This window comes from Oryctolagus cuniculus, chromosome 1 (assembly GCF_964237555.1).
Source record: "Oryctolagus cuniculus chromosome 1, mOryCun1.1, whole genome shotgun sequence".
NCBI classification, from domain to species: Eukaryota; Metazoa; Chordata; class Mammalia; order Lagomorpha; family Leporidae; genus Oryctolagus; species Oryctolagus cuniculus.
The window spans coordinates 226,893,748-226,921,136 of NC_091432.1; the positions used below are offsets into that span (position 1 = coordinate 226,893,748).

At 41.9% G+C, this 27,389-nt stretch overlaps 3 protein-coding genes across 14 annotated transcripts in view; 1 reads left to right on the forward strand and 2 right to left on the reverse strand.

The window, feature by feature from the left end:
- Window positions 1-558: 558 nt before the first annotated feature.
- On the reverse strand, window positions 559-22,267 carry ZBTB6 (zinc finger and BTB domain containing 6). Of its 2 annotated transcripts, XM_008273345.4 has the most exons (3): window positions 22,221-22,267; window positions 5,767-5,832; window positions 559-4,638 (listed from the first exon to the last, which is right to left on the reverse strand). In XM_008273345.4, the coding sequence occupies exon 3, from the start codon at window positions 4,627-4,629 to the stop codon at window positions 3,355-3,357; it is 1,275 nt and encodes a 424-aa protein (XP_008271567.1). In that variant the 5' UTR covers window positions 4,630-4,638; window positions 5,767-5,832; window positions 22,221-22,267; the 3' UTR covers window positions 559-3,354. The 2 variants fall into 2 exon arrangements, with proteins under 2 accessions (XP_008271567.1, XP_069912744.1); XM_070056643.1 differs by lacking the exon at window positions 22,221-22,267 and having other exon boundaries at window positions 5,767-6,034.
- ZBTB26 (zinc finger and BTB domain containing 26) lies at window positions 7,498-22,489 on the reverse strand. 3 transcript variants are annotated; one of them, XM_008273348.3, is made up of 2 exons: window positions 22,221-22,489; window positions 7,498-11,806 (listed from the first exon to the last, which is right to left on the reverse strand). In XM_008273348.3, the coding sequence occupies exons 1-2, from the start codon at window positions 22,487-22,489 to the stop codon at window positions 10,471-10,473; spliced, it is 1,605 nt and encodes a 534-aa protein (XP_008271570.1). In that variant the 3' UTR covers window positions 7,498-10,470. The 3 variants fall into 3 exon arrangements, with proteins under 3 accessions (XP_008271570.1, XP_008271571.1, XP_051711407.1); XM_008273349.4 differs by having other exon boundaries at window positions 22,225-22,330; XM_051855447.2 differs by lacking the exon at window positions 22,221-22,489 and adding an exon at window positions 14,602-14,625.
- Window positions 22,445-27,389, forward strand: part of RABGAP1 (RAB GTPase activating protein 1) — a 191,193-nt gene continuing 186,248 nt past the window's right edge. For 6 of the 9 annotated variants that reach the window (XM_008273352.4, XM_070056593.1, XM_070056582.1 and 3 more), the window contains exon 1: window positions 22,504-22,642. The gene's annotated coding sequence lies outside the window, so the exon portion shown is untranslated. Of the gene's footprint in view, window positions 22,643-27,389 lie in introns of all 9 variants that reach the window. The other 3 variants (XM_070056601.1, XM_070056588.1, XM_008273353.4) reach the window with 2 other exon arrangements.

Sequence of the window (27,389 nt, forward strand, 5' to 3'; positions counted from 1 at the left end):
TGCTGTGGCCCGGGAGTGCAGTGGAGGCTGGCCCAAGTCCTTGGGTCCTGCACCGGCATGGGAGACCAGGAGAAGCATCTGGCTCCTGCCTTCGGATCAGCGCGGTGCGCCAGCCGCAGCAGCCATTTGGGGGTGAACCAACGGAAAAAGGAAGACCTTTCTCTCTATCTCTGTCTCTCTCTCACTGCCCACTCTGTCCTGTCAAAAAAAAAAAAAAAAAAAAAAAAGTTACATGCAGAGATCAAGCATGTAGCGTAGTGAAGATGTCCATGACCCACCCTGGTGTGTCTGGATTCAGTACCTAGCTCCAGCTCTTGATTCCAGCTTCTTGCTAATGAAGATCCTGAGAGGCAGCAAATAGGGCCCAAGTACTGGAGCTCCTCCCTCTCACGTGGAGACCTGGATAGTGTTCTGGGCTCCACTTTAGCCAGGCCATCAGGGACTGAACCAGTGGATGGGAGCTCTCTCGCTCTCTCAAATTAAAATAATAAATTAAAAGAATATCCAAGAGCAACTGTGTCCTTAAAAACTCATAGATGTAGGAAAAACACAAAATTGTCCATTCCCACCTCCAGTTTATTTCTTATGTAAACATGTAAGAATTACATCCAAGGAAAAAGGGAAGAATTTTTCTCTTACAACAAAGTAACTGCTACCTTTTCAAGATCTTTTTTTATACATAAATGCAGTAAATGAAGAGGCTGAATTCAAACATATTGCATATTTCTGTCATATAAGAAAGACAACTAAAAGTGAGGTTTAAACGAATAAATTTTACACTTTTCTTTGCCATATCTGCATATTAAAAAAGATTTCATTTCCTTGAAAAATTTTAAGACATATCATGCAAACAGATACTCTCCTAAGAATGTTTTGGGATCACTCTGTGCTACTGAACAGGAATAAATAATATAAATAACCATCACTTTTACAAAACTCCCTCGCCCCAAGCAAAAATCTCAAAAGTGCTCACAAAAAAATTTACAACAATCTTACAAGGCACACATGAAACTTAAAACATAGTTTCAACCAAAAGCCTTCAAACATCCAAGTTAGTAGATACCAAGTCCTAAAAAATCAGGTTTTTTACTATTCTTTTGCCCTATCTTCCCATCCCCAGCCCTCCCCTCCTGAATTTCACGCTAGTAGGCAAAAATAAGTACTCCAATCACAAGTAAACTATTTCTGAAAAAGAAGTATTCTCACACCTACTAATGACCACTATTAAGTCACATGGGAAAGAAAATTAAGCACTGAGCTCTTCTATTATCCAGTGGAAGAAAAACACTACTTTAGAAAAATTCTGTCTCCAAGGGAGTACTCAAATACCAATGATCATGAAGACACAAAACTCTGTTCTCAAGAAGGATTAAGTATAAAATGATAGAACCTTTGATCTTGAAATGATCTTACAAATTATCAAGATCTGTTATTATCATACATACATAAAGTTAAGAAAGGTTCAAGGAAAGATGACTTGCCCCATGTCACCCACCAATGACCTGGGTCAGGAAGTCAATTTTCTCATCAAACACGAGACTAGGATTTTTAAAAAGTCTCTCTCCAAGTTAAAATGTGATAAAGAATACCTTTCTCACAAAAGTATCACGAAAAGGATAATTAGCATTTATATAACAATCAGCATATGATTCTTCAAAAAATTCATAAAAACAGTATAAATTATTTACATTTTAAAATATGGCAGGGCTTCAATAGCAACTGAATACAGTAGAAATTCTACATAAAGCTGAGTTCAATGGAAGAGGAATAGAACACTTTGAAAGAAAGATATATCCAGTCAGGCGGCTTTATTAAAAGTAGTTCCTGTGTCTTAAAGAAAGTGATTTGCCCTGTAAAATATTTTAATATTTATCCAGTCAGGCTTCTTTATTAAAAGTAGTTCCTGTGTCTTAAAGAAAGTGATTTGCCCTGTAAAATATTTTAATATTTCTTATGACAGCAAAAGTATTTCATATTGTAATGTATACAGGGATGTTAGAGAGCTACAGCTCAGAATACAATCTGAAATATTAGCCTCACTACAAACTGCCTTTGGCAGTTTGCTGGAAACAGAATAAAATTCTAGGGATGTTCAAGATTTTTGTTAACATATAATGAATGAGAAAACGGCATAAATGTAAGTGAAAAAATTGTAACCCTAGAAGCTATCCGTGTTTAAACTATTCCTCCAGTGACAGCTAGAACTAACCCATATTGGCAACTTAAAATAAGACAGGAAATGAACTGTTGATACACACAATATGGGTAAGCCCCAAAGGCATTAGCAGAGTGAAAAAGAATCTCTCAAGATGGGACATATCATAAGATTCCATTTATGTGCCATTCCAGAAAAGGCAAAAGTATAGCAAAGAAATGTTGCTGTGTTTTATAGCCAAGAGGGTTTGACTACAAAGGGTCAGCATGAGGGAGTTTCTGAGGGTAAACAAACTGTTCTATACCAACTGCAGTGTAGGTACACAAATCAGTACCTTTGTTAAGATTCATAAAACCATTCACCAAAAAAGAAAGCTAAATTTTACCATGTATAATCAAAACAAAAAATAAAATAAACTAGAATTTTTTTTAAAGGAACAATTGACTATCTTTGGTAAAATCAGAATTTCCAAGAAAACTTTTCGTGGCTTCATGTCAATATTATCATTCCACTGGCCACAAAATTATTACATTCAACTATATTAAATGAAACCAAGAAATGAGTCCAATTATTTCCAAAGTCTGTATACTAATAACTAATGGGGGAAAAAGTATTTTATGGAATATCAACTCTTTATAAGGAATTTATACTACTCTCAAGTGACTGAGAATCGTGTTTCTTTATAGATTAAGACAACAGGTATCTTGGTGATCTCACAACCCAAGAACAGTTGGTTAAAATTTTAAAAAACTCAACTTTTTACTAGTCCTATCTGTTTTGAAAATGACTAGCAGTGTTCTTACACCGACTTTTGCTTCTTGTTACCTGAATTCATTAAAGTTCTTACATGGTTGGATTTTACACTGCAATTGATTATCTAGAAAGTCTAATTCAGAACCTACAAATACTACTGGATCATCCGTCATTAGCATGAAGAAGATTTGAGAGTAACACCATTACTCTAAGTATGCTACTGGGATTTCACATAGTGTATGAGATGAAACAGAATCCCTCAGCTAGATCATGCCTCCCACCACTTCCAAACTTTTAGAAGTTCAAAAAGAATAACATGTGTAGGAAGATGAAATGTAAAACCTAAAGATGGGGGGAAGAGGTACAATATTACAAAGACTGCATTTCCAAGGAAGACTTGCCTAACAGAATGATACAAGGTTTATATAGCAAGTCTGTGGTCCCAATCATAAAAGATTTTGCCTTTTGAGATCAGGCCTAGGTAGTTTTTCACCACTGCTTCTGCCATGGACAGAAGTTAAGTGCTTTTTAAGAGCAGACTTGTGCTTGAAATCCATATCACAACAGTGGCACTTGTATGGTCGATCCCCACTATGTATATTCAAGTGGTCCTGAAGTGTGCTTTTAGCAGTAAATGTCTTCAAGCATACGGAACACTGAAAGGGCCGTATGCCCATGTGCCCTCGAATATGGCGGTTTAGGTTTTTCTTCTGTGTAAACGTTTTTCCACACTGTAAGCACAAGAACAATTTATGCATCTTGAGGTGGCGCAGGTAGTTTTCAACGTGCAGAAATCCTCGGGGACATCTGGGGCACTGGTGCCTCAGTGAGTAACTCTCCTCCAGATTGTGAATCTCGCTCACTGCACCGTGACTTCCCTCTGCATTCTCGCACACCAAGCCCTGACCCTGGTTCCCAGGAACTTCTGCAGCTCTGCTCTCCACTGTAGAGTTGATCAGTGAATGCTGTGTTTCAGAGAAATACATACTCGCGTTTGAAGACGTACAAGGCTGGGAAAACTGCTCATTTTCAACACCGGCTGTACTGATGGACTCGACGTGGAGGATACAAATTTCGTTGTCTTTGAAACCTATATCCACATTAGACAGCTCCGGAGACTTCATTTCTGTTCTCTCTGATGTCAAACTCTCCACTGTAGACGGTAATGCATTGTTTTCCTCTTCTTTAACGTGGAAATCCATGTTTATGGGACTATCTTCTGAAATTTCAATTATCTCACAGTCTCTATCAGAATTATCTTCTTCATTCTTAACATCTGGATCGGAGGACTGACAGAGGTCAGTGTGCTGGTTGTTGTTTTGCATAGAAAGATCAATTTCCAGATACTTGGACAAAGCTTCTGTGCATTTTTCCACAATGTGAACCATCTGAAGGTAACTGGCAGCAGTCAAATATTTCAAAAGCTCTTTCCTTTTCACTTCAAGTGCGCCAGTGTAGCAAGAGAGTAACAATTTCCTGCCAACTTCTGCACTCTGCAAGATGGTGATTCTGACATGCTTTGACTGTGTGAGTAAAAACTGATCTCTCATAAAAGTGGAGCAAGCAGCCAAAATCACCTTGTGCCCCTGGAACTCAGTGTCATTAATATAAATTGATACATCACAAAATAAATTCTGCTGTCTCAACAGATTCATTTTCTGCAAGACCACATCTCCTTGCTGTTCAAACTGGAAGTAGAGAACGTCGGACTCAGCAGCCATGGTCACAATCTATGCAAGATAAAACACAAACACCGGGTGTAAAAGCAAGGACCTCTCTCCCATGCTACAGGAGTAAAAACAACACCTGCCCACCAAAGAACTCCAACCCACAATGGGTTAAAAAAAAAAGACGCAAATTCCAGTCTAGGTGCTGACTGGGTTATGCATCCCAAAAGCCAGAAAATAATGCACTTCTCTGTGAGATCGTAACACAATTTTCATATTTTTGTTATAGCTTTTATTACGATATAAATAGTTAACAGTTTCTGCCTCGTCTCCTCCACACATTTTGTGTACTTTGTGGTAAGGATGTTGCTACTTTTTAACATCCAGTAACAAGCGTAGCAATCACCAAAAGGAGACTCAACCTGGCACTCCAAGTCAGAAACCTTAATCTCCACACTTCCTACTCCCCACCACCATTGCAAGTCTTCACTCCTGTTCACTAGGACGACCACCACGTCTTCCAAGAGGTCTCCTTCATACCACACTCTCCTTTAATCCAAACTATCCCCTTTAAATGGGCATTATTTAATCCTTAGTTTAAAAAATAAACTGATTTCTGCTTGTTTAATCTCCTCCATCGCTCTCCTCCGCCTCCGAGAGACCTAACGTTCTTAGGAAACGAGGCAAGGCTCTTGGAGGGTTTGGCCCTAACCCACCTCTGTGGCTTTAACTCCCGCTCTTCCCTTTTCCATGCTCCAAGCCCCTTCGGTACTAAACTTCGGCCACTGTCTAGAATTCCCCTTTGCACCGCTGTTACGCTCGCGTGTCCACCTCCTCATCTGGCTCCTTTAAGCCCAAATCCACCGAGACTGAATGTGACTCCTCCTCTCGTCACCCCCACAGCCGGCGGCCGCCAGAGCACCGCGAGACGGCGCCTGATTCACCGGTCTCCCTGCACCCAGCACAGGCGCTCACACTGAGCCGGTGCAGAACGGCGACTGCACCCCGGGTGGCCTCGCAGAGCCCCCCGCGCCGCAGACAGATCTCTCCCAGCTAAGCCTGGCAGGCGCGAGGCCCCGGAGGCCCGGGGACCGCAGCACCAGCTCCGCCACGCCACGCCGGCACCGCGCCCAGCCGCTCGGCTCTGCCGCAGGCGTCCCCACCGGCCGAACCTCCTTCGCGTTCACTTACCGACTCGGAAAACTAGAGTTGAGGCTTCCGCGGCAGCGGCGGCCAAGGCCGGAAGGTGGACTTAGCCTGGGAGAAAACACATCCGGTGTCAACCAGCTGTCTTCTTCCCTGGCCCGGCCCGGGCACCCCGGAAGGACATCCTCAGACTTCCCTCGCCCCGCCCCCAGCCCCTTGAATGACAGAAAGGAGCCCGAATACTGGCCAGCCCCGCGCGCGGCGTCCTGGTGTCGCCACAGGGGCTCCCACTCGGTGGGCTCTCCCGCAGTACGGAGCTGTAGGCTGGCTGTAACGTGGGCTTACCGCGCGTCTGTCAGAGTGCTCGACCCCGGAAGCCCCGTACGGATTATGACGGGGCCACGTCCTACTGTGGACGGTAGCGGAGGGAACTCTATTCGAGATTGCCTAGCTAGTGCCTCCCCAGCACCTGGCCTCGGCCTCTGGATACAGCTTCACCTCGCGGTCAGCCCCCCCGCCCCAACCACTGGCCCACCTAGACGTGCCCGGTCCTCCCCACTGACCCTTCAGTAACATATTTCCATAAACCCTATCATCTCCTACCACTGGACTCTAGGCTGGGAACCCGTTCTCCCTTGGCGTGGCTTCATTACCACGCTCAGCACACCTGCACTGAAGTCGTCTCCTTTAGGCGGAAGTATTCAGGACACTGGTGAATGATACTTGCATTCCCAAAGTCCAGCGCCCAAGCATCAAATATTTGCCAAATGAACGTACATCTGACCCAGTTCTTAAGAAGTCAAAATATTCCCTCAACAGGTTTCAATGAAAGTAACTGACTCTAACAGCTAATTTCTCCTTAACCCCTATTTGATCAATATGTATTTTAAAGAATACTAGTGAAGGCATTCCTGGGTTCAAATTCAAGCAAGCGAGGGGCTGGCCCTTGGCGTGGCAGGTGAGGCCCCCGCCTGCAGTGCTGGCATCTCACATGGGCACCAGTTGGAGTCCCAGCTGCTCCACTTCCGATCCAGCTCTGTGCTGTGGCCTGGGAAGGCAGCGGAAGATGGCCCAAGTCTTTGGGCCCCTGCACCCATGTGGGAGACCTGGAGGAGGCCTCCTGGCTTCTGCCTTCCAATCAGCACAGCCCTGGCCATTGCAGCCAATTGGGGAGTGAACCAAGAGATGGATCTCTCTCTCTCTCCCTCTCTGCCTCCTCTTTCTCTCTCTGACTCTGACTTTCAAATAAATAAGTAAATAAATCTTTTTATTTATTCCTTTTTTTAAATTTTCTTTTATTTTACAAACCCTTGTGTCAAGGGCTGACTTAAATAAATAAATCTTTTTTTTTTTTTTTTTTTTTTTTGACAGGCAGAGTGGACAGTGAGAGAGAGACAGAGAGAGAAAGGTCTTCCTTTTGCCGTTGGTTCACCCTCCAATGGCCGCCGCTGCAGCCGGCGCACCGCGCTGATCCGTTGGCAGGAGCCAGGATCCAGGTGCTTTTCCTGGTCTCCCATGGGGTGCAGGGCCCAAGCACCTGGGCCATCCTCCACTGCACTCCCTGGCCATAGCAGAGAGCTGGCCTGGAAGAGGGGCAACCGGGACAGAATCCGGCGCCCCGACCGGGACTAGAACCCAGTGTGCCGGCGCCGCAAGGTGGAGGATTAGCCTATTGAGCCACGGCGCCGGCCATAAATAAATAAATCTTAAAGAACAAATTCAAGCAAGCGAAAAGGAAAGCAGGAGAGGAAAAAGAAAATAAACTACAGACACCAGTTTTAACTGTCATACTTTTATTAAGGAAACTTCCCCATAATAAGTGAAGAGGTAGTTCATAGTATGTCTAACATACAACAGATTTAGAACAGCTATTCACGAGCTGAAATAAAATGTTCTGGGTTTGTTTAGGACAATATTTTAGAAGCAGTGACACTGGTCACCTTCCACATATAGATCTTCTAATGTAGTCAAACAAAATCACATCTGGTATACCTCAGAGCCACTTTAGTTTGGAGTTCGTCTTCAAAATTAAATAAATAAATAAGTGTGAAACAGTAATGTTTTAAAAAACCAAACTATGGTGAAGAGAGTCCTCTTCTCCTTTTTACTTATACTGTGGATCCACAAAATACAAATACAAATGAAGACTAAGGTTTTAAAAATATCTTCCTTCTCTACAGGAATATGACTAGTTTTAAAGTCATCTTCCCCTACAAAACATACTTGATAATGCCAGTAACTTGAGATCTCTTTGCAATATAATCTAAAAACATGTATGCAAAGAAGGAGAAAAGTCAAGTCCCACCAAAATTAGAAAATGTCTCACAGAAACAGAACACTTCTCCAGCCAAGAAATGGAGGAGACTGAAAATCAGTGGTTTGCATTTGCAAACAGTGAGAATGAAGTTTTGTTGATATAAAAACCATAAAAATACTGATTTTAAATGATCAAAGCAAGGCAGTTTGATTATTCCTAGGATAAAATCACAATTGAGACCTTGTTTCACTAAGACCACATGAGACTATGAGCTCCATGAGGGCAGGACTGTTATCAATCTTACCTTCATATCCTCAGTATCTAGCATAGTGCCTGGCAACAGTAGGTGCGTATTCAATGTTTCTTGAATACCTGAATGAACCCAGAACTAGTCTCCAACCAAAGAGACCAATCTTATTTGAACTCGTGCCTTTTAGTCTTCAAACCAGTAACACAAACAGAACATGAATATGAGCAAGGGAAGCACTCCAAACTTGAAACTTTCCTGTGAAGAGATGATGTTTTGAGAGAATGCCAAAAACACGGATTTACATGACAGAGACTGTTGTATAGTATTGGTACTCTTTGGCTGGATCATATGAAAATCAGAATGCTAGGAAGCACAGAATGAGTGATGGATATAAGGTACCTATTGGTCTTACCAATTCAACTGTACATGTATTTGCATTTGAAATAATTGAACAAAATATAGCAATCAGACTTAAAATCTGACTTACATGTAAATGTATCACATTGAAAATTTAAGAATTTCCTCCAACTATACAAATTAAGCCTAATTTTGGGGTTACTTGTGCATACACTCTCACAGCTGAAAATGATAAAACAAAACCCTGATGTTAACTATGTAAACATTGTTTCCCAGACAAAATCAATTTCACATTTGGATCCTTATCACATTATTCTTACTTGCTCTTTCCCTCCCTAACCAACACACAGTTAAGTCAGTGACTTGCTTGAGAACAGTGTGAAACTCATCTGACTATACCTCTGTGGTATTTTGTTGGCAAAATGCAGGCTGTCTGAAAGCCACGAGGGAGATACAAAGGTCAAGTGCCAACTGGGAACTTCTTGCTACTACATCATTCTTCATCATATACTAAAACTTTTTAAGCCAAGGGATATTGAGAAGGAGATCCCAGCTCCTAAGTAGTCACTTATCTACTATTGCCACTCTTGGTCAGGCCACCTCTTTGTGCTTTGAATGCCTGAACTTAAATGAAAAAAGTAGAATAATGCTCTATTAAGATTCTCAAAGGACTGTTAACACTTCTATTACCTATATCAAACTCATGAGTCAGCAATAAGATTTAAAATTTTAAATCTGAAGTATAATGTCCTTGAGGGAAAAGAGCTGTTTTTGTTTTGCTGTATTGAAGATCAACTTTCTACTAGCAATATTTAAAAGGTGTCAAGGTGGGACAGTGTGCCTTTAAGATGAGTATCTTGTTGCAAACATCTGATTGCCCCTTTTGTGTGAGGCTTAACTCTTTCCAGCCAAGACAGAAGGTACACCAGAAAATGGAAATTCACAGATTCCTACAGCACACCAGAGAAGATTCTAATTAAGGGCCAAACTCACCGTTCTGATAGCTGGACTGTGAAATTAACATCAGAGACCACCAAACAGATGGTTTTTAAAGAGACCATAGCCTAGAGCAATCTTGATTTCACACCCATCAACAAGAAAGTTACATACTAAGAATAAGCATCTGGCCTCTTGGTGGGACTGCTATCAGGAAAACATCCTATGTGGTGTTGTGTAATTATATTTCTATCCTTTGTTGATTTTTCTCCTCATGGTGATGTCTATCTGTTTGCAGGTGTTGCTAAAAATAATGTCCTCTGCTCTATGTGAACATGTCAATGAAATGAAGTTGGGCTACAATACTGTTGGAAACAGTACAGAACAAACCAATATACTTCTTTATAGCCAGCTCCAAGACAAATACAAATGGTAGGAAGCAGATTCATTCATTTATCAGACATGTATGAATTATCAATAGGCAACCAGATAGTTCTATCACATATTTAAGTCAACAGCAATATCACTTCATATCTTAGCCTCTTCTCTGCCCCCCAAAATTACTATTCATTTCTCTCAGCATACCACCTATTAAAGAAAATTAGGCATATTAACTTGTTGGTACCTTCGGAATGTGCCTGATGAAAGGCCTAAAATAGTGTCAGTCTAAGACATAAGTCGACATTAGGTAGACAAATGGAATTATTCCTTAGGAAAGGAAAACAGACATCACAGGATAAATAATTCAAAAACTGAAAACAGGAGAGGACAAAAGGAAGGCAAAACCACTCCAAGTGGGGAGTTGCCTGGCCTATTAGTGCTTTGACTTGTCCCCTACCACCTGTGTACAGAGGCTTTGGAGAAGTTGAACTAGCAAAATCACTCCTAAAAAGACTCAGCCTATTGCCACCTTCTCGGTCAGCTCTAGCTCTGAGCATGAAGCCCCTCCTCAATTCACACAAGTACTATCATTCCTTAAGTTCAGGACAGCTTGGGCCAGTTTACCTGCATCCAGGACCTGTGTTGCATCAGGTTGTGGCTGACACCCTTTAGAGTCTGTGACTGTTGTACATGCAAAAGAATCAAAATCCACCGTGAGGTCTTGCACATTTCTCTCATTGGCATTATCAAAGCTGTTTTTGCCATGCAGCTGTTTAAGGTGTTTCCTCAAAACTGGCTTATGTGCAAAAACCATGTCACAATAGTTACACTTATGGGGCTTATCTCCACTGTGAAGGTTAAGATGATCCTGTAAGGAACACTTCTGAGAGAAGGTTTTCCCACAGATTTTACACTGGAAAGGTTTAATTCCGGCATGTACGCGCATGTGTCGATGAAGGTTGCCTTTCTGAGTGAAAGTCTTGCCGCAGAGTAGACACATAAAGAGTTTGTGCATTTTTAAATGGTTGGCGTAGTTCTCCAGGTGACGGAACACCCTGGTACACTTTGGGCACTGGTGATGCCACTGTAGGCCTTTGTCTACACCTCGAATATTAGGCCCAAAGACATCTTTTGAGGCCATGATGATGTTATCACTGCCTGTGTAAGAGAGGGCATAATTGTGGAGATGGTTTTGTTCTATTTCACTTACTCTGTTTTCCACAGTTGAATTTATCAGGGAGTGCTGGGGCTCTGATGAATGTAAAGCAGTGGGTTCAGAAGAAATAAACTGGTTCTGATCTTTTTTACTTCTAACCTCTGATACATCCCCAATAGATTCTACCTTAACAATCTGAATATCACTGTCCTCCATATCCATACTGTCTTCAGATGGATGAATACAAGGTGAGTCCTGCTTTGGGGAGCCTCTGGCATCTCCCTGCTGTTCTTTTGCCTGGGGAGAAGCACTCTGCGGTTCACATCCCTCTTTACTATCCATTGGTTGTTTTGGCTTTATAAACTTCCACAGGGCCTGCGTACATCGTTCTACAATGTGGCTCATTTGAAGAAAACTTGCAGCAGTCAAGTAATTTACCAGTTCCATCTCAGGGAATTCCAGCACACCACTATAACAGGATAAGAGCAATTGTCTCCCCACTTCAGAACTCTGTAATATGGAGATTTTCACCTCTCTGGAATCATTCAGTAAAAACTGGTCTCTTAAGAAGGGGGAACCTGCAGCAAAGACAATTTTATGCCCCTGTACCTCAATATCATCTATGAGAACTGTAACATCACAAAATTTATTCTCTTCTCTTAATTTGTTCATTTTTTGTAACATTGAATCTCCATAATTTTCAAACTTGAAGTGAAGGAGATCTGATCTTTCAGACATTTTGGCAGACCTAAGGAACAGAAATGTAAAAAGGTTGAATTTAAAGAAATTCAAACAATTAAGAAACCTGGATTTACCTTCCAAAACCAAATTTGTGTGGTGATATCTGTTTTGTATATATCCAAAAGAAACTTCCTTGAAGAGAAGCTACTATAACTGTTTTCAAAGACTGTTAAAGCAACATCAAGTATCATTGGCACTTAGTGGGGACTTGTTTCAATGTTCACAGCTTGGCATTCACTCAACTTGAATACAAGAACAATGCTTGAGGTAGTCCAAAGAGTATATTTTTTCACATGAGAATTCTACCAGGTTTAACATACAATAAAACATCCCAACATAAGTAAAAATGAAGTAATTTTCTTCTGCATGAAACTGTGAACCTGTTTTTTTATGGGACAAAAAACTCTTCCTTTGCTTTCTATTTTAAAGAATTGCAAAGACTGCTTGTCCCATTCATTCATGAAAACTCTTTCCTGTTTGAAACTATATAAATTTACTCAAACACATATTTCTGAGATAAAATGAAAGTCACAGACCTAAAGTGGCATTCTTTTTTTAGAATTTAGCTGGTCAAAAGCACAGTTCTTTATCCAGTACATTCTTTTAAGGATGTAAAACACTCTTTTAAGGAATATTTATAATAGAAAATTTAAAAAACACTTGATATAGAAAAACAAGATGAGCTACTTGGTGGAAATCTGAGTAGGAGTAAAGTGAATCTAATCAATCCCTACCAGATTCAGTTCTTTCCTTTTTATCCCTATTTACCCAACATCGCTCATCATGTGCAATGTGGACTACTAGAACTGGTTCAGAAAGATTTCCTTGTTGCTCAGCTTCTATTCCCTTTAATCCAATTTGTATACTATCATATGTCACTTGTCAGGAACACAGATATGACTATACCCCACCGCTGCATAAAATCCCTCAATGACTTCCCATTGTCTCCGAGATGAAGACTTACCTCTTGAATATAAACTGATTAATTGAAGCTAGTAATAAAGGTAAACACTGCCACAATCCATTCAACCAGAGAGAAGTATCGCTGCCAAAATTCTCTACATACTGATCCCTTTATTTAGCAATTCCTTTGGAGAAAGTCCCCATGTTTTAATTGCATACTCTTCAAATGATTTTCTTATAAACTTGGCTTCTTATGTCTCTCTAAAGGAGAGGAATGAATTAACCATGCCAAAATCATAATCCCAGTCTACCAGTCACTGTAAAAATAATAAAGTGATATTCTGTTTACATACCTATCCTCTATGAGATTAGTAAATGTCAGGTCTATCTTTGAGAAACAGATCTGCAATCTTCGTACATCAGAAAGTTCACCTTGAAGTGTGTGCATTCACCAACCCTCTAGTTCAGTCAAAGGAGACAACCAGCTTCTCCTGGCTACGTCCGGACCCTGAAGCCCAATCTTTTTCATGTTAGCTTCTGTAACACTGAACTCCACAGGCTCTATAGACTATCAGTTCATGATGGCATTGTCTAGGTTTTATTCCTGTTCCTCAGTGCCTGGTAAATAATAATACTCTATTGACTCTAGGCCTTATCACATTTCTTTCCTCAGTTTAAAAAGCTATCTGTTAAGCAATTCTAACTTCTTTATTGCCTCTGAGAGGATCTTTCCTGATCTGTTAAAGGTAGAAGAATTGTATCTACTGATCCCATAGCGTAGTACCTCTATCACAACACTTAAAACTCTTCATGAAATCCTTATTCTTCCTCTCCAAACAGCAAGTTTCATAGCATTAGAGGGAAACATCCCCACCCTTTTTACTGGGGCTAATGCTGGGATTCATCTTCTGGAGAGAAATTTTTTTCCTTTACTTTGAATTCTACTTTATTGTGGTCACATTGCTTGTTCTATTACTGGCCAACTCTCTTCTGTACAAATTGGTATATAGACCCATCACCTGATATTGTGCTAAACACACAGCAGATTCTCGGGATTAGTTTAACAGTGGAAGGAATACCAGCTGAGTGTCTGCTGAAGCATTAAGCAGGTCTGAAGCCACAGAGCTAGGAAGGAATAAAAATGGGAATGGGACAACAGGAAATAACAAAAGACATTTCAAAGAACTTGGTAACTGGATATAGAGGATGAAAAAGAAAGAGATGTGCAAAGATTCTAAACTTAGAGGAGTTCAGCTAAAAGAGACTGTCATTGAAAGGGATGTCAAACATAGGAGGGGAAAGTGGTGTGGCCCAAGTATATTAACAAATGTATATATACAAAGCATAAGCTTTTCCTTTGCGTGACATTCTGAGTGTACAGATAACAATCACAATAAAATTAGAACTGCAGTGAGAAGAGGGATGTAGAGAAGCAAATGTAGCATCAGAGAAAAGACAGCATGAAAACATAAAAGAAAATGCTAGAATATACAGGGAATATGTCAGTAATTTAAAACAGCAAAACTGTGATATCATTGGTCAACTTTAGCAATTGCAGTAACTTCAAATATTCATTCTGGAATTGGAACAATAAATGGCCTAATTCATAACCACAAGTTATACAAATGACTATTGTTTCAAGTGTCCAAACAAAAGTGGCATTCTTTTTTAGCGTTTAACTGGTCTTGAATACATTAACATTGACTAGGATACTCTGAGGTCAGTATTTTCCTACTCACACCCAGAAATAAGCATTAACTGCTTCCACCTGTAATATGACAGCACTCACAATGCCTTAGAGAACTAACCTCAGGGACACTTGTTCCTTGATGCTCTAAATATTGGAAGCTGAAATACAATTTCATTCACTTCCTATCCATCAGTCTTAAAGAAACTTACCAACAGAAGCAGCCAAACAGGTATCTCAGGAAGGTGCTTGCTCTGTTCTGCCTGCTGCAGTCCAAGAATGTGAGGAAAATTTATTCTGTTTATTTAGGAAATTTTCCCTAATACGTGTCAGCCCACTCTACTGTCACCCCTTGCTAAACTTTTATTTCCAGGCCACACAGTTTATCCCTTAACTTTCTATCATTAGCTTCTCTTTCCAATAGGCAGTTATTTGATGACAAGGACCGTTTCTTACACTTTACACAGTTCATTCAACAAAACCCAGCAGAATAATGAACTCTTAATGTTCTCTATGAAATTATTATTGAGCTGTGGTAGACATCATTCCTTATCATGATATCCTCTTTTGAGTGCCCTGGGGGAAATTTGATTCTAGGGTTTGTTTCTAAATTAGTGTTGACAAGTGAAAATTCAATTTTATGTTTTAAATATGGGTAAAATAAAAAGCAACAGGTTTAATTCTATCTAAAAATAAGAGAAATTATACTTAGTCTTTCTGAGTCCTTGCTACATTTCAACTACAGTGTTAAATACTTTAACTGACCCATTTAATTCTGAAAATCTCTACGGGTGGGTTTTATTATTATTATCACCCCTGCTTTTCATAAGGGCACTCAAGCTTAGAGAACAGTAAATAACTTGCTGAATCTATTATAGGGGAAAAGTGAGCTAGAATTTCTGTCCAAGGTGATTGATGCCAAAATCTATGTAAGAAACAACTAGGTTTGGTGCAGCATTATGTTAAGGATAATATTAACCATGTTAACTGATTTCTCTCCTCATATTGGGTATCACAAATGTGGGCCAAGAAAATCCACTGAGCTGTACAGTTGTGATTGTATACTTTTATGTATTCTAGTTATGCTTCAGTATGTTTATGTTTGAGAACAAAAAGTGCACCTTCTGGCCAAATTTATGTCAAGTACAGAGGACTTTTATGGTAAGCCACTTGTGAATTAGCCATATTGCTTATTGCATTTTATGCCAGAAACCCTGTTGTACCATCCTTTCTCATCTATTTTGACTTTGTTCTTTCTTCATCTTTTGTTTGTTTATTTTTGTGGACTGAAACATAATGCCAATTGCAAGTAGAAGTTATGAATATATTTGATTTCAGAGTCTTCAACTGAATGTAACTTCTAAGTACAGTAGTAATCATTCATAATATGCATAAAGATTACTTATATAATTCTGAATTATAGAACTTGCAATTGAAAAGAAAGTAAAAAAAAACTGATCAAGTAAAATAAAGACCTAGTTGCTTCTGAAAAGAAAAATAAAGACTTAATCACTATATTCTGTTGATTTCTTCAGAATGGTTCTCAAATTCCCCTTTTTTCTATCTCTGCCATGGCTCAGGTCTTATCTGTTGCCTGGGCTACCAACATTTAATTTAAATACTGCCAAGTTTTTCTTAGCAAGTTTTGAATGACTAATTTCTCAAACATCAATGTAATAGGAATAGTCTCACTTAAGATAGCTTTCTCTTTGTATTTACACAGTTCTTCCATAATTACTTTATAATAATAACAAATTTGACCTCTTCTTTTCCATTGTTCAAACAGAAGTAATCCAAAAGGATTGACTAATGAATATTCCAGATTAGACAGTGTTTGTTGCTATACTATGAGCAGCGAGAAAATACCCAAGTCCCTTATCTCAAATGGACCTAATAATTACCGATAAGGAAAACTCTTTCTGGATAATAACCCCTGAAGAGGTATATCAGTGTTTCCTCATCTAACTTATAAAAGCACCCTTATCTTTCAGCCTTTTGCTTACAACTACTTGGAAATCTTTGTCCCTTTCAAAGAGCTTGTATTACACAAGAGCCTTTCTCTGTAAACCTCAATCTTCTTCCTCTTTTGGGTAACTTTCATGCATTATATTCTCCCAAGTTCTCACTGTTTTGTTTTGTTTAGACTTTAAGCCATAAGTAAAATATACAGAAACATATCTTTCCCAGAAAATTTTTAAGTATTGTCAATAAAGTTATTTTCCCAATGGCCTACCACTCAGTACTCAGTTTTCCTGGCCTCTCTACTATCATTTTGAAAACAATACCTCTATATGCCCTGTCACTTATGTTTCTTATACATAAACCAGACATACATGAGTATTGCTTTGCAACTTTTTTACTTATTATTTTTGAATGCTGTTTATATTAATAAAGATCTAGTTCATTCTTTTTTTTAAAAGTTTATTTATTTAATAAAATAGCACAGTGACAGGGAAGGGCAGACACACAGAAAGATCCCCCATCTTCTGGTTCAATTACCAAATGACCACAACAGCAGGGTCTAGGCCAGGCTGAAGCTGGAAGCCAGGAATTCCATTTCTGTAGCCTTCCAGGCACATTAGCAGAAAGCTGGATCAGAAATGAAAGAGTCAAATTGAACCAGGCACTCTGATATGGAAGCGAGCATCCCAAATAGTGTCTTAATCCATTGCACTGCAACTCCTGCCCTAGTTATTTTTAAACTGTTGAATAGAGGTAGAAAAGTTAGGTAATACTGATTGCAGTTTTCCACCATTGTTTGGATTATTCCCCCAAGCTTCATTAAAGCGTGTAAACCTTCACAGCTCAGTCTTTTCAAAAATATTATTATTTTATTTATTTGAGAGGCAGAAAGGGAGAGCAAGACCAAGAGAGTGCCCTTCCATTGATTCACTCTCCAAATTCCTGCAATGGCTGGGCCTCACTGAATCAAAGCCAGGAGCCAGGAAATCAATTTAGGGTCACCCAGGAACTTGAACCATCACCTGCTGTTTCCCAGGTGTATCAATAGGAAGCTTGCTTTAGGAGCTGAACCAGTACTCAAACCCAGGCTCTCCAAATTGGGATTTAGGAGTCTGAACCAGAGTTTTAACTGTTAGCCAAACACCTGCCCCTAAAGCGCAGCCCTTGATTGTCTGCCATGCTTTTTCAATGCTTACTTCCGCAATATTTTACTACCTTCTCTAAATCCCTATACTCATGGCAAAGCTTAACTAAAGTAACCTCAATTCAAGCTACTACAAAATACCTGTTCTATTTCACTTCTCCAGCACTGGAGATGTAGGAGACCTAGATCCCTGCACTGTCTAAAACTATAAACTGAGGCAGGTGTTTCAGCTGGCAGTTAAGAGGCCTGCATTCCACACTGCAGTACTTGGGTCTGATACCCAGCTCACGGCTCCTGAATCCAGCTTCCTGACAATACAGATGCAGACAGGCAACCATGAAAGTTCAAATAATTGGGTGTCTGCTACCTACTTGGGAAACCTGTATTGAGTTTCCATCTCTTGGCTTTGGTCCTGACCTAACAGTAGGCATTGTACTGTGGGCATTTAGTGAAGGAATTAGGATAGGAACTCTGTCTCTCTAACACATAAATTACAATGAATAAATAAAAAGAAAACTAGTAACTCAAAAATGAAAATTTATGGACAATGGTTTATACAATAGTGAATGTGGAGGCGTAGCAGCCTTTTAATAAGCTATTACTCTAACAGAACAAGCCAGAAGGGACAAGAGCCTGAATAGAGACAATGATGATATAGATGGAAAGAGGAAACCGATTTGAGAGACATTTCAAAAAAACTGATCATCTTGCTGACCAAAGTTATATAAAAGACAAAAGTGTCAAGATGACTCTAGGATATTCAGTGTAAGTGACTGATATCTTGGATTATGTTTCATTCCCTAGGCTAAGCAATACTGGAGGGGGTGATCAGGAGTCTGGTCTTAAAAGTGTTCAGCCAGGCCGGCGCCGCGGCTCACTAGGCTAATCCTCCGCCTAGCGGCGCCGGCACACCGGGTTCTAGTCCCGGTCGGGGCGCCGGATTCTGTCCCGGTTGCCCCTCTTCCAGGCCAGCTCTCTGCTGTGGCCAGGGAGTGCAGTGGAGGATGGCCCAGGTGCTTGGGCCCTGCACCCCATGGGAGACCAGGAAAAGCACCTGGCTCCTGGCTCCTGCCATCGGATCAGCGCGGTGCGCCGGCCGCAGCGCGCTGGCCGCGGCGGCCATTGGAGGGTGAACCAACGGCAAAAGGAAGACCTTTCTCTCTGTCTCTCTCTCTCACTGTCCACTCTGCCTGTCAAAAAATAAAAAAAATAAAATAAAAAAAAAAAAGTGTTCAGCCAGAGAAGCCTGCATGACAAAATGAAAACCTATCAGCTGGTTAGATATCGCTCTGAAACCAAAGAGAAGACCCGATTATAAATGCCATGTGATAAATGAAAGCATGAGATCAGAACAAATTAACCTAAATTAACGAAGAGTAGAAGACTTTAAATAGGAATTAAGATTATATATAAACACAAACACAAATCCGTTACTTACCTTCCCAACCTGAGTCTCCTTCCAAGTCTCTTCATTTTTTTTTAATCAATTAGCCTATCTTTGCTTAAAATTATTCTACTCCTTTGACTGAATATAGTCCACATTCAGTCACTGCATCATAGCACAACAATTGAAAACACACATAGAGTCCTACTTCCTAAAGCAAAAGCCTGTTCAAGCGCTTACTAGCTGTGAGATCTTGGCAACAAGTTTCTTAATCACTCAGCTTCAATATTCCCATCAACAGTCAAATCACTGGGACTGGTGTTCTAGTGCAGCGGGTTAAGCTGCCACTTGAGATATGGCATCCCATATGAGTACTGGCTCAAGTTCTGGCTACTGTGCTTCCACTCCAGCTTCCTGTTAATACTTCCGGGAAGGCAGCAGAAGATGGCCCAAATACCTGGACCCCTGCCACCCTTGTGGGAGAACAGGATGGAGATCCTGGCTCCCAGCTTTGGGTTGGTCCAGACTAGGCTACTGTGGCCATTCGGGTAAGTGCACCAAGAGATGGGAAATGTCTCTCTGCCTCTCCCTCTCTCTGTGTGCTCTGCCTTTCAGGTAAATGAATCTACTTTTTTTTTTTCACTATATATATATTACTTCATAGGACTGTTATCAAAAATAAATGAGTCAACTTTTTAAAGAGATTAGAACAGTGCCTAGCATGCAACCTCTAACCATGTGTTAGGTAAATAGATAAAGCCTGTCAATTTCCTTGTGAAATCCTTCATTTGTATCCTTTTCTTATTCCCATTTTACATCAAATCAGTTGTAGTCTCCAATCTATCATCACTTCATTTGTTAAAAGACCACTAACAGGTGTGGTGTTTGGCTTAGCAGTGAAGACGCCTGCATCTCACTCCAGTACACTTGGGTTTGAGACCCAGTTTCAGCTCCTGACGCTAACCTATTGCCAACGGAGAACTTGAGAAGCAAAGGTAATGGCTCAAGTAACTGGGTTCCCGCCACGCACGTGGGAGATCTGGAGCAAGTTCCCAGCTCCAAGCTTCAGCCTGGTCTAGCCTTGCCCACTGCTGGCATTTGAGAAATGAGAAAACAGGAGCTCACTCTCTCTCTCTGCCTCTAAGATTAAAAACAAACAAAAACATTAATCATCTCTTACCAAAGAAATGCAATCCCTTTTTTCTCATTCCCTAGTCGCTGTGAACAAGTGGATCTATGGACTCTTCTCAAAATCCTTTTCTCATGATTGCTGGGACCTACACCCTTACACTTGATTTGGTGTCTCTGTTTCTGCTACTATATTGACTACTAGTTCCAATTTTATTTTATGCTAAATGTAACCCCTACCCCCGAACTGGCTTCTCGGCTTTCCCTTCCTGATGCCAGCTATTCCCACACCATGGCTTTCACCTTATGCTGATAGCTCAAACCTTTACCTCTAGCCACCATGTTTAGGTTGATCTCCAGAGGTGCATTTCCAGCCCTACGTTGAACAGCTCTGTGTGGCCATCTCCTTAGACTTTAACTCAACAGAATCCCCACCCCTCAAGATGAATTTGTAATCTATACTAACCTTCGAGTTTTGCTTCTGATCATGGCACTACCATTCTTCAAGTGCCACAATCAAAGACCGAGACTTGCTACCTTTTAATCCATGGACATACAATTGAGTAGTTCAGACAACTTTATCTCAAGCCAACAATTCTTTCCTCCTTTCTAGTAACATTGTCTTAACTCTATTGCAGACTTCACTGCCTCTCACAAGGCTCATCCCATTACTTCTTCAAAATAATCTCCAACCTTGGGGGCCAGCCCTGTGGCCTAGCAGGTAAAGCTGCAGCCGTGATGCCGGCATCCCATATGGACACCAGTTCATGTCTCAGTTGCTCCACTTCTGATCCAGCTTCTGGATAATGGGAAAAGCAGTGGAACATGGTCCAGGCGTTTGGACCTCTACCAACCATGTAGGAGACCAAGAGGAAGCTCCTGGTTCCTGGCATTGCACTGGCTCAGCCCTGGCTGTTGCTGCCATCTGGGGAGTGAACCAGAGGATGGTAGATCTCCCTCTCTCTCTGTAACGTTGCCTTTCAAATAGATAAAATAAATCTTTAAAAGAAAAAAACAATGGAGCTGGCACCATGGCGTAGCAGGTAGAGCCGCCATCTGTGATGGCAGCATACCCTGTGGGTGCCGGTTTGAGTCTCCACAGCTCTACTTCTGAACCAGCTCCCTGCTAATGCAGCTGGGAAAGCAGAAGCTGGCCCAAGTCCTTGAGCCCCTGCACCCGTGTGGGAGACCCAGATGAAGCTCCTGGCTTCTGGCTTCAGCTTGGCCCAGCCCTGGATGTTACAGCCATTTGGGGGAGTGAACCAGCCAAAGGAAGTTCTCTCTGTCTCTCTCCTCCTCTCTCTGTAATTCTCTCAAATAAAATAAATTAATCTTAAAAGAAAAATTAAGAAAAAAAATCTGACCACATCAGTCTCCTGTTCAAAACGTTAAAAAAAAAACACTATCCATCACCTTCAGGATCAAACCTTTCACTATTTGGACCTCAGTCTACTCTCACAGTCTCCTCCATCCCAATCTTCTCTTCTCTACACGTGTTATGTTGTCATTACTCCAAAGCATTTCAACTGCTCCGTCTGCCTGAAGAGCTCTCCCACACTTCATCCTCGCCAAGAGGGGTAATTCAGACGCCACTCTATTTCTAAAGCCTTCCCAACACATGCCCCCTTGACACAGCTCATACAGATACGAATGATCAGATAGATGGGCAGGTACAGATATAGCGGGAGCACATACTTGTTTATACATGGCCCCAAGACTGAACCTGAAAACTGAACCGGTATCTTACAAATCCCAAGCTCCGGGCATCACGCCAGGAATGTAGAAGGTGCTGCAGTAAGTGGCTGAACTACAGCGAACCCCAGCGAAAGAGGAGCTCAGACCTCCTCGTGATTCTCGATGGCTGGCGCTAAAGGCCTAGCCCTGGCTCCCTAGGCTCCTCAAGGCCTCCACTCTGGCGCTCCGTTCCTACAAGACACCAGAGTCCGGGGTCCCGGCTAACTGCGGGGGGCCTCGCGTGGGGTCCCAGCAGGTGGTCCCCGGGCATCCTCAGAATCCCCGCTCCAGCAGCCAGGGAGGGAAAGGGGCGGGGCGCAGCGTGGGCCGGGCCAGAGGCGCCTGAAGTCCCCTGGGGCCTAGGCCAGCCTCTCGGCTCCCATCCCAGTGCAGGTCCCAGCAGATCCAGGGCCCCAAGGGGGCTCCATTTCGAGAGACCCCGCACCCCAGCCCGGCGCTCCGGCCGCCTCCGAACTTACAGACCCGGGGGAAGGCCGCCGTCAGGATCCGGCACCGCCAGGAGCTCCGGCCCCTCGGGGCTCCGGGAAGGGGGAGGGGCAGGGAACCTGAGCCAAAGGGGGGACCCAACGGAACCGGAAGGGCAGCCCTGGCCGGACAAAGACAACTTCCAGGTCCCATGGTCCTCTTCGCCAATCGGAAGGCTCGAAGGACGACGGGGCCCCGAGAGGGACTTTCCGTCGTGTGGGCGGGGCGCGGGCCGAGGGTCCAGGACCGTGGCCTCGGGCATCTCCGCTAACGCCGAGCGCGGCGGTGCTCCAGCCCAGTGCGCTTCGCGATGACGCCCTGCCTCGGGTCCTCCTTTCAGCTGCTCCTCCCCAGCTGGGCCTCTACTGTGTGGAGCCTGCGTGGGCCTGAAGGGCGCGTCCGCGCGTGAGCCTGGGTAAGTCGCTCCCGCCCCGGGGGCGTGGGAGGCGGAGGGCAGCGTCTGGCATCCCCAAGGCTCCCTTGCTTAGAGCGTGCTGGCTGCGGCGCCCACCGCCTCCGAGCGCTCTCCCGTTGGTGCTCCCACGGTGGCCGTGCCTCTTAATGATCGAGTTCGTCTCCAGGTCTGCTTCTGCTCCTCTTTGCTGCTCCCTGTGGGGGTGGACCGCATTTCTCCCGCCAGAAAACTTGAGTTTCATTCTGGATCCCTTGTTCCTTGCTTGGCCAGTCCATTGGGCCTTCTTTTGGCTGAATGGGGGGACGCCTTCGTTATTGTGATGATATAACTAATATTTATGTAACGCCCCCTGGCTGTACGCCCATTCACAGCCGCTAGACCTTTCTGGCTTCCTTCTTCTTCGTGTGGTTATTCACTTTCCCTAACGCCTTATTGACGGGTACTCATGGCACCCTTGCTGAAAATACACCAACCACTTCTGAGTTTGCTTCTGACTGTTTTTGTCTGTCTCTCCTCGTGCTGGGACTGTACCTTCTCAGTTCCTGTAGCTTTGTAGTAAGTGTTGAAGTGAACTGTAAGTCCTCTAATTCAGCTCTTTTTCAATACTCTTTAACTGTTGGAAGATTTTTGCAGTTCCATATGGATTCGATGGTTGCCTTTTCATTTCTTGAAAAAAGGCCTTTGGAATGTGTTGAATCTGTAGGTTGCTTTGGAGAGTCTTGCTGTATTAACAGTTTTTAAGTCTTCCTATCCATGAACATGGCATGCCTTTCCATTCATTTAGATCTTTGGTGATTTTTCACTGATGTTATCTAGTTTTCAGCATACTTAATTTGTTTCAGTAATATTTCAAATGAGATGATGTCCTTCATTTCCTTTGTATAGTGTTCATGGCTAGTGTAGAAAACAACTAATTTTGGGGGAGGGGTATTAGTCTTGTACCCTGCTACTTTGCTGAGTTTATTTGCAGTAGTAGCTCTCTTGTGGGTTCTTTGGGGTTTTCTATACATAGGGTTCTGTCATCTGAGAGTTGACATTGTTGCATTCTTCCTGTTCAATTTGTGTACTTTGTGTTTCCTACCTAATAGCTCTGGTTAAAACTTAACACTACAGTGTTGTACAGCAGCAAGGAAAGTGAGTGTCTTGCCTCATCCCTGTTGTTAGGGGGAAACCTTTGATCTTAACCCATTGAGTATGATGTTGGCCATGGGTTTTTGTAGGTATTTTAATTGTGTTGTGGAATTTTTCCTCTCTTGTTAGTTTTCTTTTCTTTCTTTCTTTTTTTTTTTATTGCTATTGATTTAACGGATAGAGTTAGACAGTGCGAGAGAGACAGAGAGAAAGGTCTTCCTCCTGTTGGTTCACCCCCAAATGGCCAATACGGCCGGCGCCCTGCACTGATCCAAAGCCAGGAGCCTGGTGCCTCCTCCTGGTCTCCCATGCGGGTGAAGGGCCCAAGGACCTGGGCCATCCTCCACTGCCTTCCTGGGCCACAGCAGAGAGCTGGACTGGAAGAGGAGCAGCTGGGACTAGAACCAGCGCCCATATGGGATGCTGGCGCCACAGGTGGAGGATTAACCAAGTGAGCTACAGTGCCAGCCCTTGTTAGTTTTCTGAGATGTTGTCATGAAAGGTTGTTGGGTTCTGTCAAATTCTTTTTCTTTGTCCAGAGCAATGATTATGTCTCCCCTACTTCGCTTTTTAATGTGATGGATCCCGTTCATTGATTTGATGTTGAACTTCTTGGGATGAATCCCACTTGGTCATGGTGAATATTTCTTCTAATGTACTATTTGGTTTCTATTTGTATCTTGAGAATTTTTGCATATATATTCATAAGTGATATTGGTCTATAATTTTCTTTACTTGTGATACATCTATCTGGCTTTGGTATCAGGATAATACTGACCTCATAAAATGTGGTCAGAAGCATTTGCTCCTGTTCAATTTTTTGCCAAAGTTTTAGAAGGATTGTGAATTCTTTCTTAAGAGTTTAATAGATTTCCTTGCTGAAGTCCTCTGTGTAGGACTTCTCTTTGTTGGGAGGTTTAGACTAGTTACTCAGTCTCTTTACTTTTTAAAAGTTTGTTGAGGGTTTCTCTTCTTGAATCAGTTTAGGTAATTTATTTCAAGGAATTCATCCATTTTTTCTAGTTTATCTGTTTTGTTGGCATATAATGTTTCTTAGTAGTCTTTATGCTGTTGATAGTAACATCACTTTCACTTTTGAACCTGGATGCTTGCATGTACTCTTTTTTTTTTCTTCATCAGTCTATCAAGTTTGTCAGGTTTGTTGTTTTTCTCAAAGGTAGAATTTTTTGTTTTATTGATTTTTTATCTGTTCTCTATATCTAATATGTATTTCCTGCCTTCTGTTAGCTTTAGGGTTAGTATGCCCTTCATTTTCTAGTTTTAGGTTATAGATTTGAAATATGTCATCTTTTTTAAGATTTATTTTATGTTTTTATAAGTCAGAATTACTGAAAAAGAGGGAGATACACACATGTGCATGTGCACACACACACACAGAGAAGGTGGGGGAAGAAATCGTTCATCCTCTGGTTCACTCCCCAAATGGCCTCAACAGCCAGGGCTGGCCAGCCAGAAACCAGGAGCCAGGGGCGTCTTCTGGGTCTCCCACGTGGGTACAGGGGCCCAAGCATTTGGGCCATCCTCAGCTGCATTCCAGGCACATTAGCAGGGAGCTGGATCAGAAGTGGAGCAGCCAGGGACAGGAACTGGCGCCCATATGGGATGCTGGCATTGCCAACAGCAGTTTAGCCCATGCAACACCGTGCCAGCCCCTTTCATCTTAACTACAAATTTCCCTCCAACCACTACTTTCATTACAGCCTATATGTTTTGATATGTTGTGTTATTTTTGCTGATTTTCCACTTTCCTTTTTTATTTCTTTCAGGCCCAGTAGTGTTTTTAAGAGTGTGTTAATTTCCACATGTTTATGAATTTTTTTCTGTTTTCCTTCTTACTGATTTCTAATTTAAGCCAATTGTGATTGGAGAAGATACTTTTAAAACATTCCTCCTTAAAGCTGTTGAGACTTGTTTTGTGGCCTAATATACCTCTGTCCTGGTAGGTGTCCCATGTGCACTTGAGAAGCATGTTTATTCTGCTGTTGGGTGGAGTGTTCTGTTTATGTCTGTTAGGTCTGGTTGGTTCATTGTGATGTTCAGTTCCTCTGATTCCTTATCTTCTATCTGGTTAGTCTACCTATTATCTAAAATAGGGCACTGTAGTCTCCAACTATTATTGTGGAACTGTTTTACTTACCTATTTTTTTTAAATATTTATTTTATTTATTTGAAAGGCAGACTTACTCAGAGAGAGGGAGAGACAGAGATAGATTTTCTATCTGCTGATTCACTCCACAAATGGCCACAACAGCCAGGGCTAGACCAGACTGAAACCAGGATCCAGGGGCTTCTTCTCGGTCTCCCACATGGGTGTAGGGGCCCAAGCCCTTGGGCCATCTTCCATGGCTTTCCCAGAAGGGAGCTGGATCTGGAAATGGAACAACAGGGATTTGAACCGGCACCCATATGGCAGGCTGGCATCACAGGTGGTGGCTTTACCTGCTATACCATAGTGCCAGCTCTCCTTTCACTTATCTTAAATTCTGTCAATTTTTCCTTCAAATATTTTGAGTCTGTTGCTAGTCTGAATGTTTGCAACTTTTATAGGATCTTGCTTTATTGAACTTTTTATTGATATATAGTGTCTTCGTTTCTTGTAAGCATTTTACAACTTAAAGTCTATTTTTTCTAATCTTCCCAGCTCTTTTTTGGTTACTATTTGCATGGAATCTCTCTTCTAGTCTTTTACTGCTGTGTCTTTGTGTCTAGAGTGAATGTCTTGTAGATAGCATGTAGTTGGATCTTGTTTTTTTTTTTTTAATCCATCTACTCATCTCTGTCCTTTGATTGGATAGTTTATGCCATTTACATTTTTTTAAAGATTTACTTATTGATTTGAAAGTCAGAGTTAGAAAGAGAAAGAAGGAAAGGCAGAGAGAGAGAGAGAGAGAGAGAGAGATCTTCCATCTGATGGTTCACTCCCCAGTTGAGAGAGAGAGAGAGAGAGAGAGGTCTTCCATCTGATGGTTCACTCCCCAGTTGGCCGCAACGGCTGGAGCTGTGCCAATCCAAAGCCAGGAGCCAGGAGCCAGGAGCTTCTTCCAGGCCTGCCATATAGGTACAGGGTCCCAAGGACATGGGCCATCTTCACCGACCGGCGCCCATATGGTCCAGGGTGTTAACCTGCCGTGCCACAGCGGGTTATTGATAATGAGGCTCTTAGCTCTGTCACTTTGATATTAGTATTTCGTATGCTTTATAGCTTTTTAAAATCCTCATAACCTGTTACTGCATTCCTTTGTGATTGGTTTATTTTTGAAGCATGAAATTATTAATCACCCTCTCATTTCCTCTTCTATCTGTTCTGTAGATATTTTCTTGGTGGTTACTGGGAATTGCATTTAACTTTCAAAAAGTAATCTAATTTTAATTGATACCAACTTTAATAACGTACAAAATCTCTGTTCCTTTATAACTCTGTTCTTTCTGTTACTGATGTCAAGAGATGACATAATTTTATACATTGTGTATCAAATAACATAGATGAGTGCTTTTTTAAGCATTTGTCTTTTAAATTTTGTAGAAAATAAAAAGTAGCATTTCAGACCATAATTATAATCCTTGTTTATTAGAATTGCCACTGTTTTTATGAGAG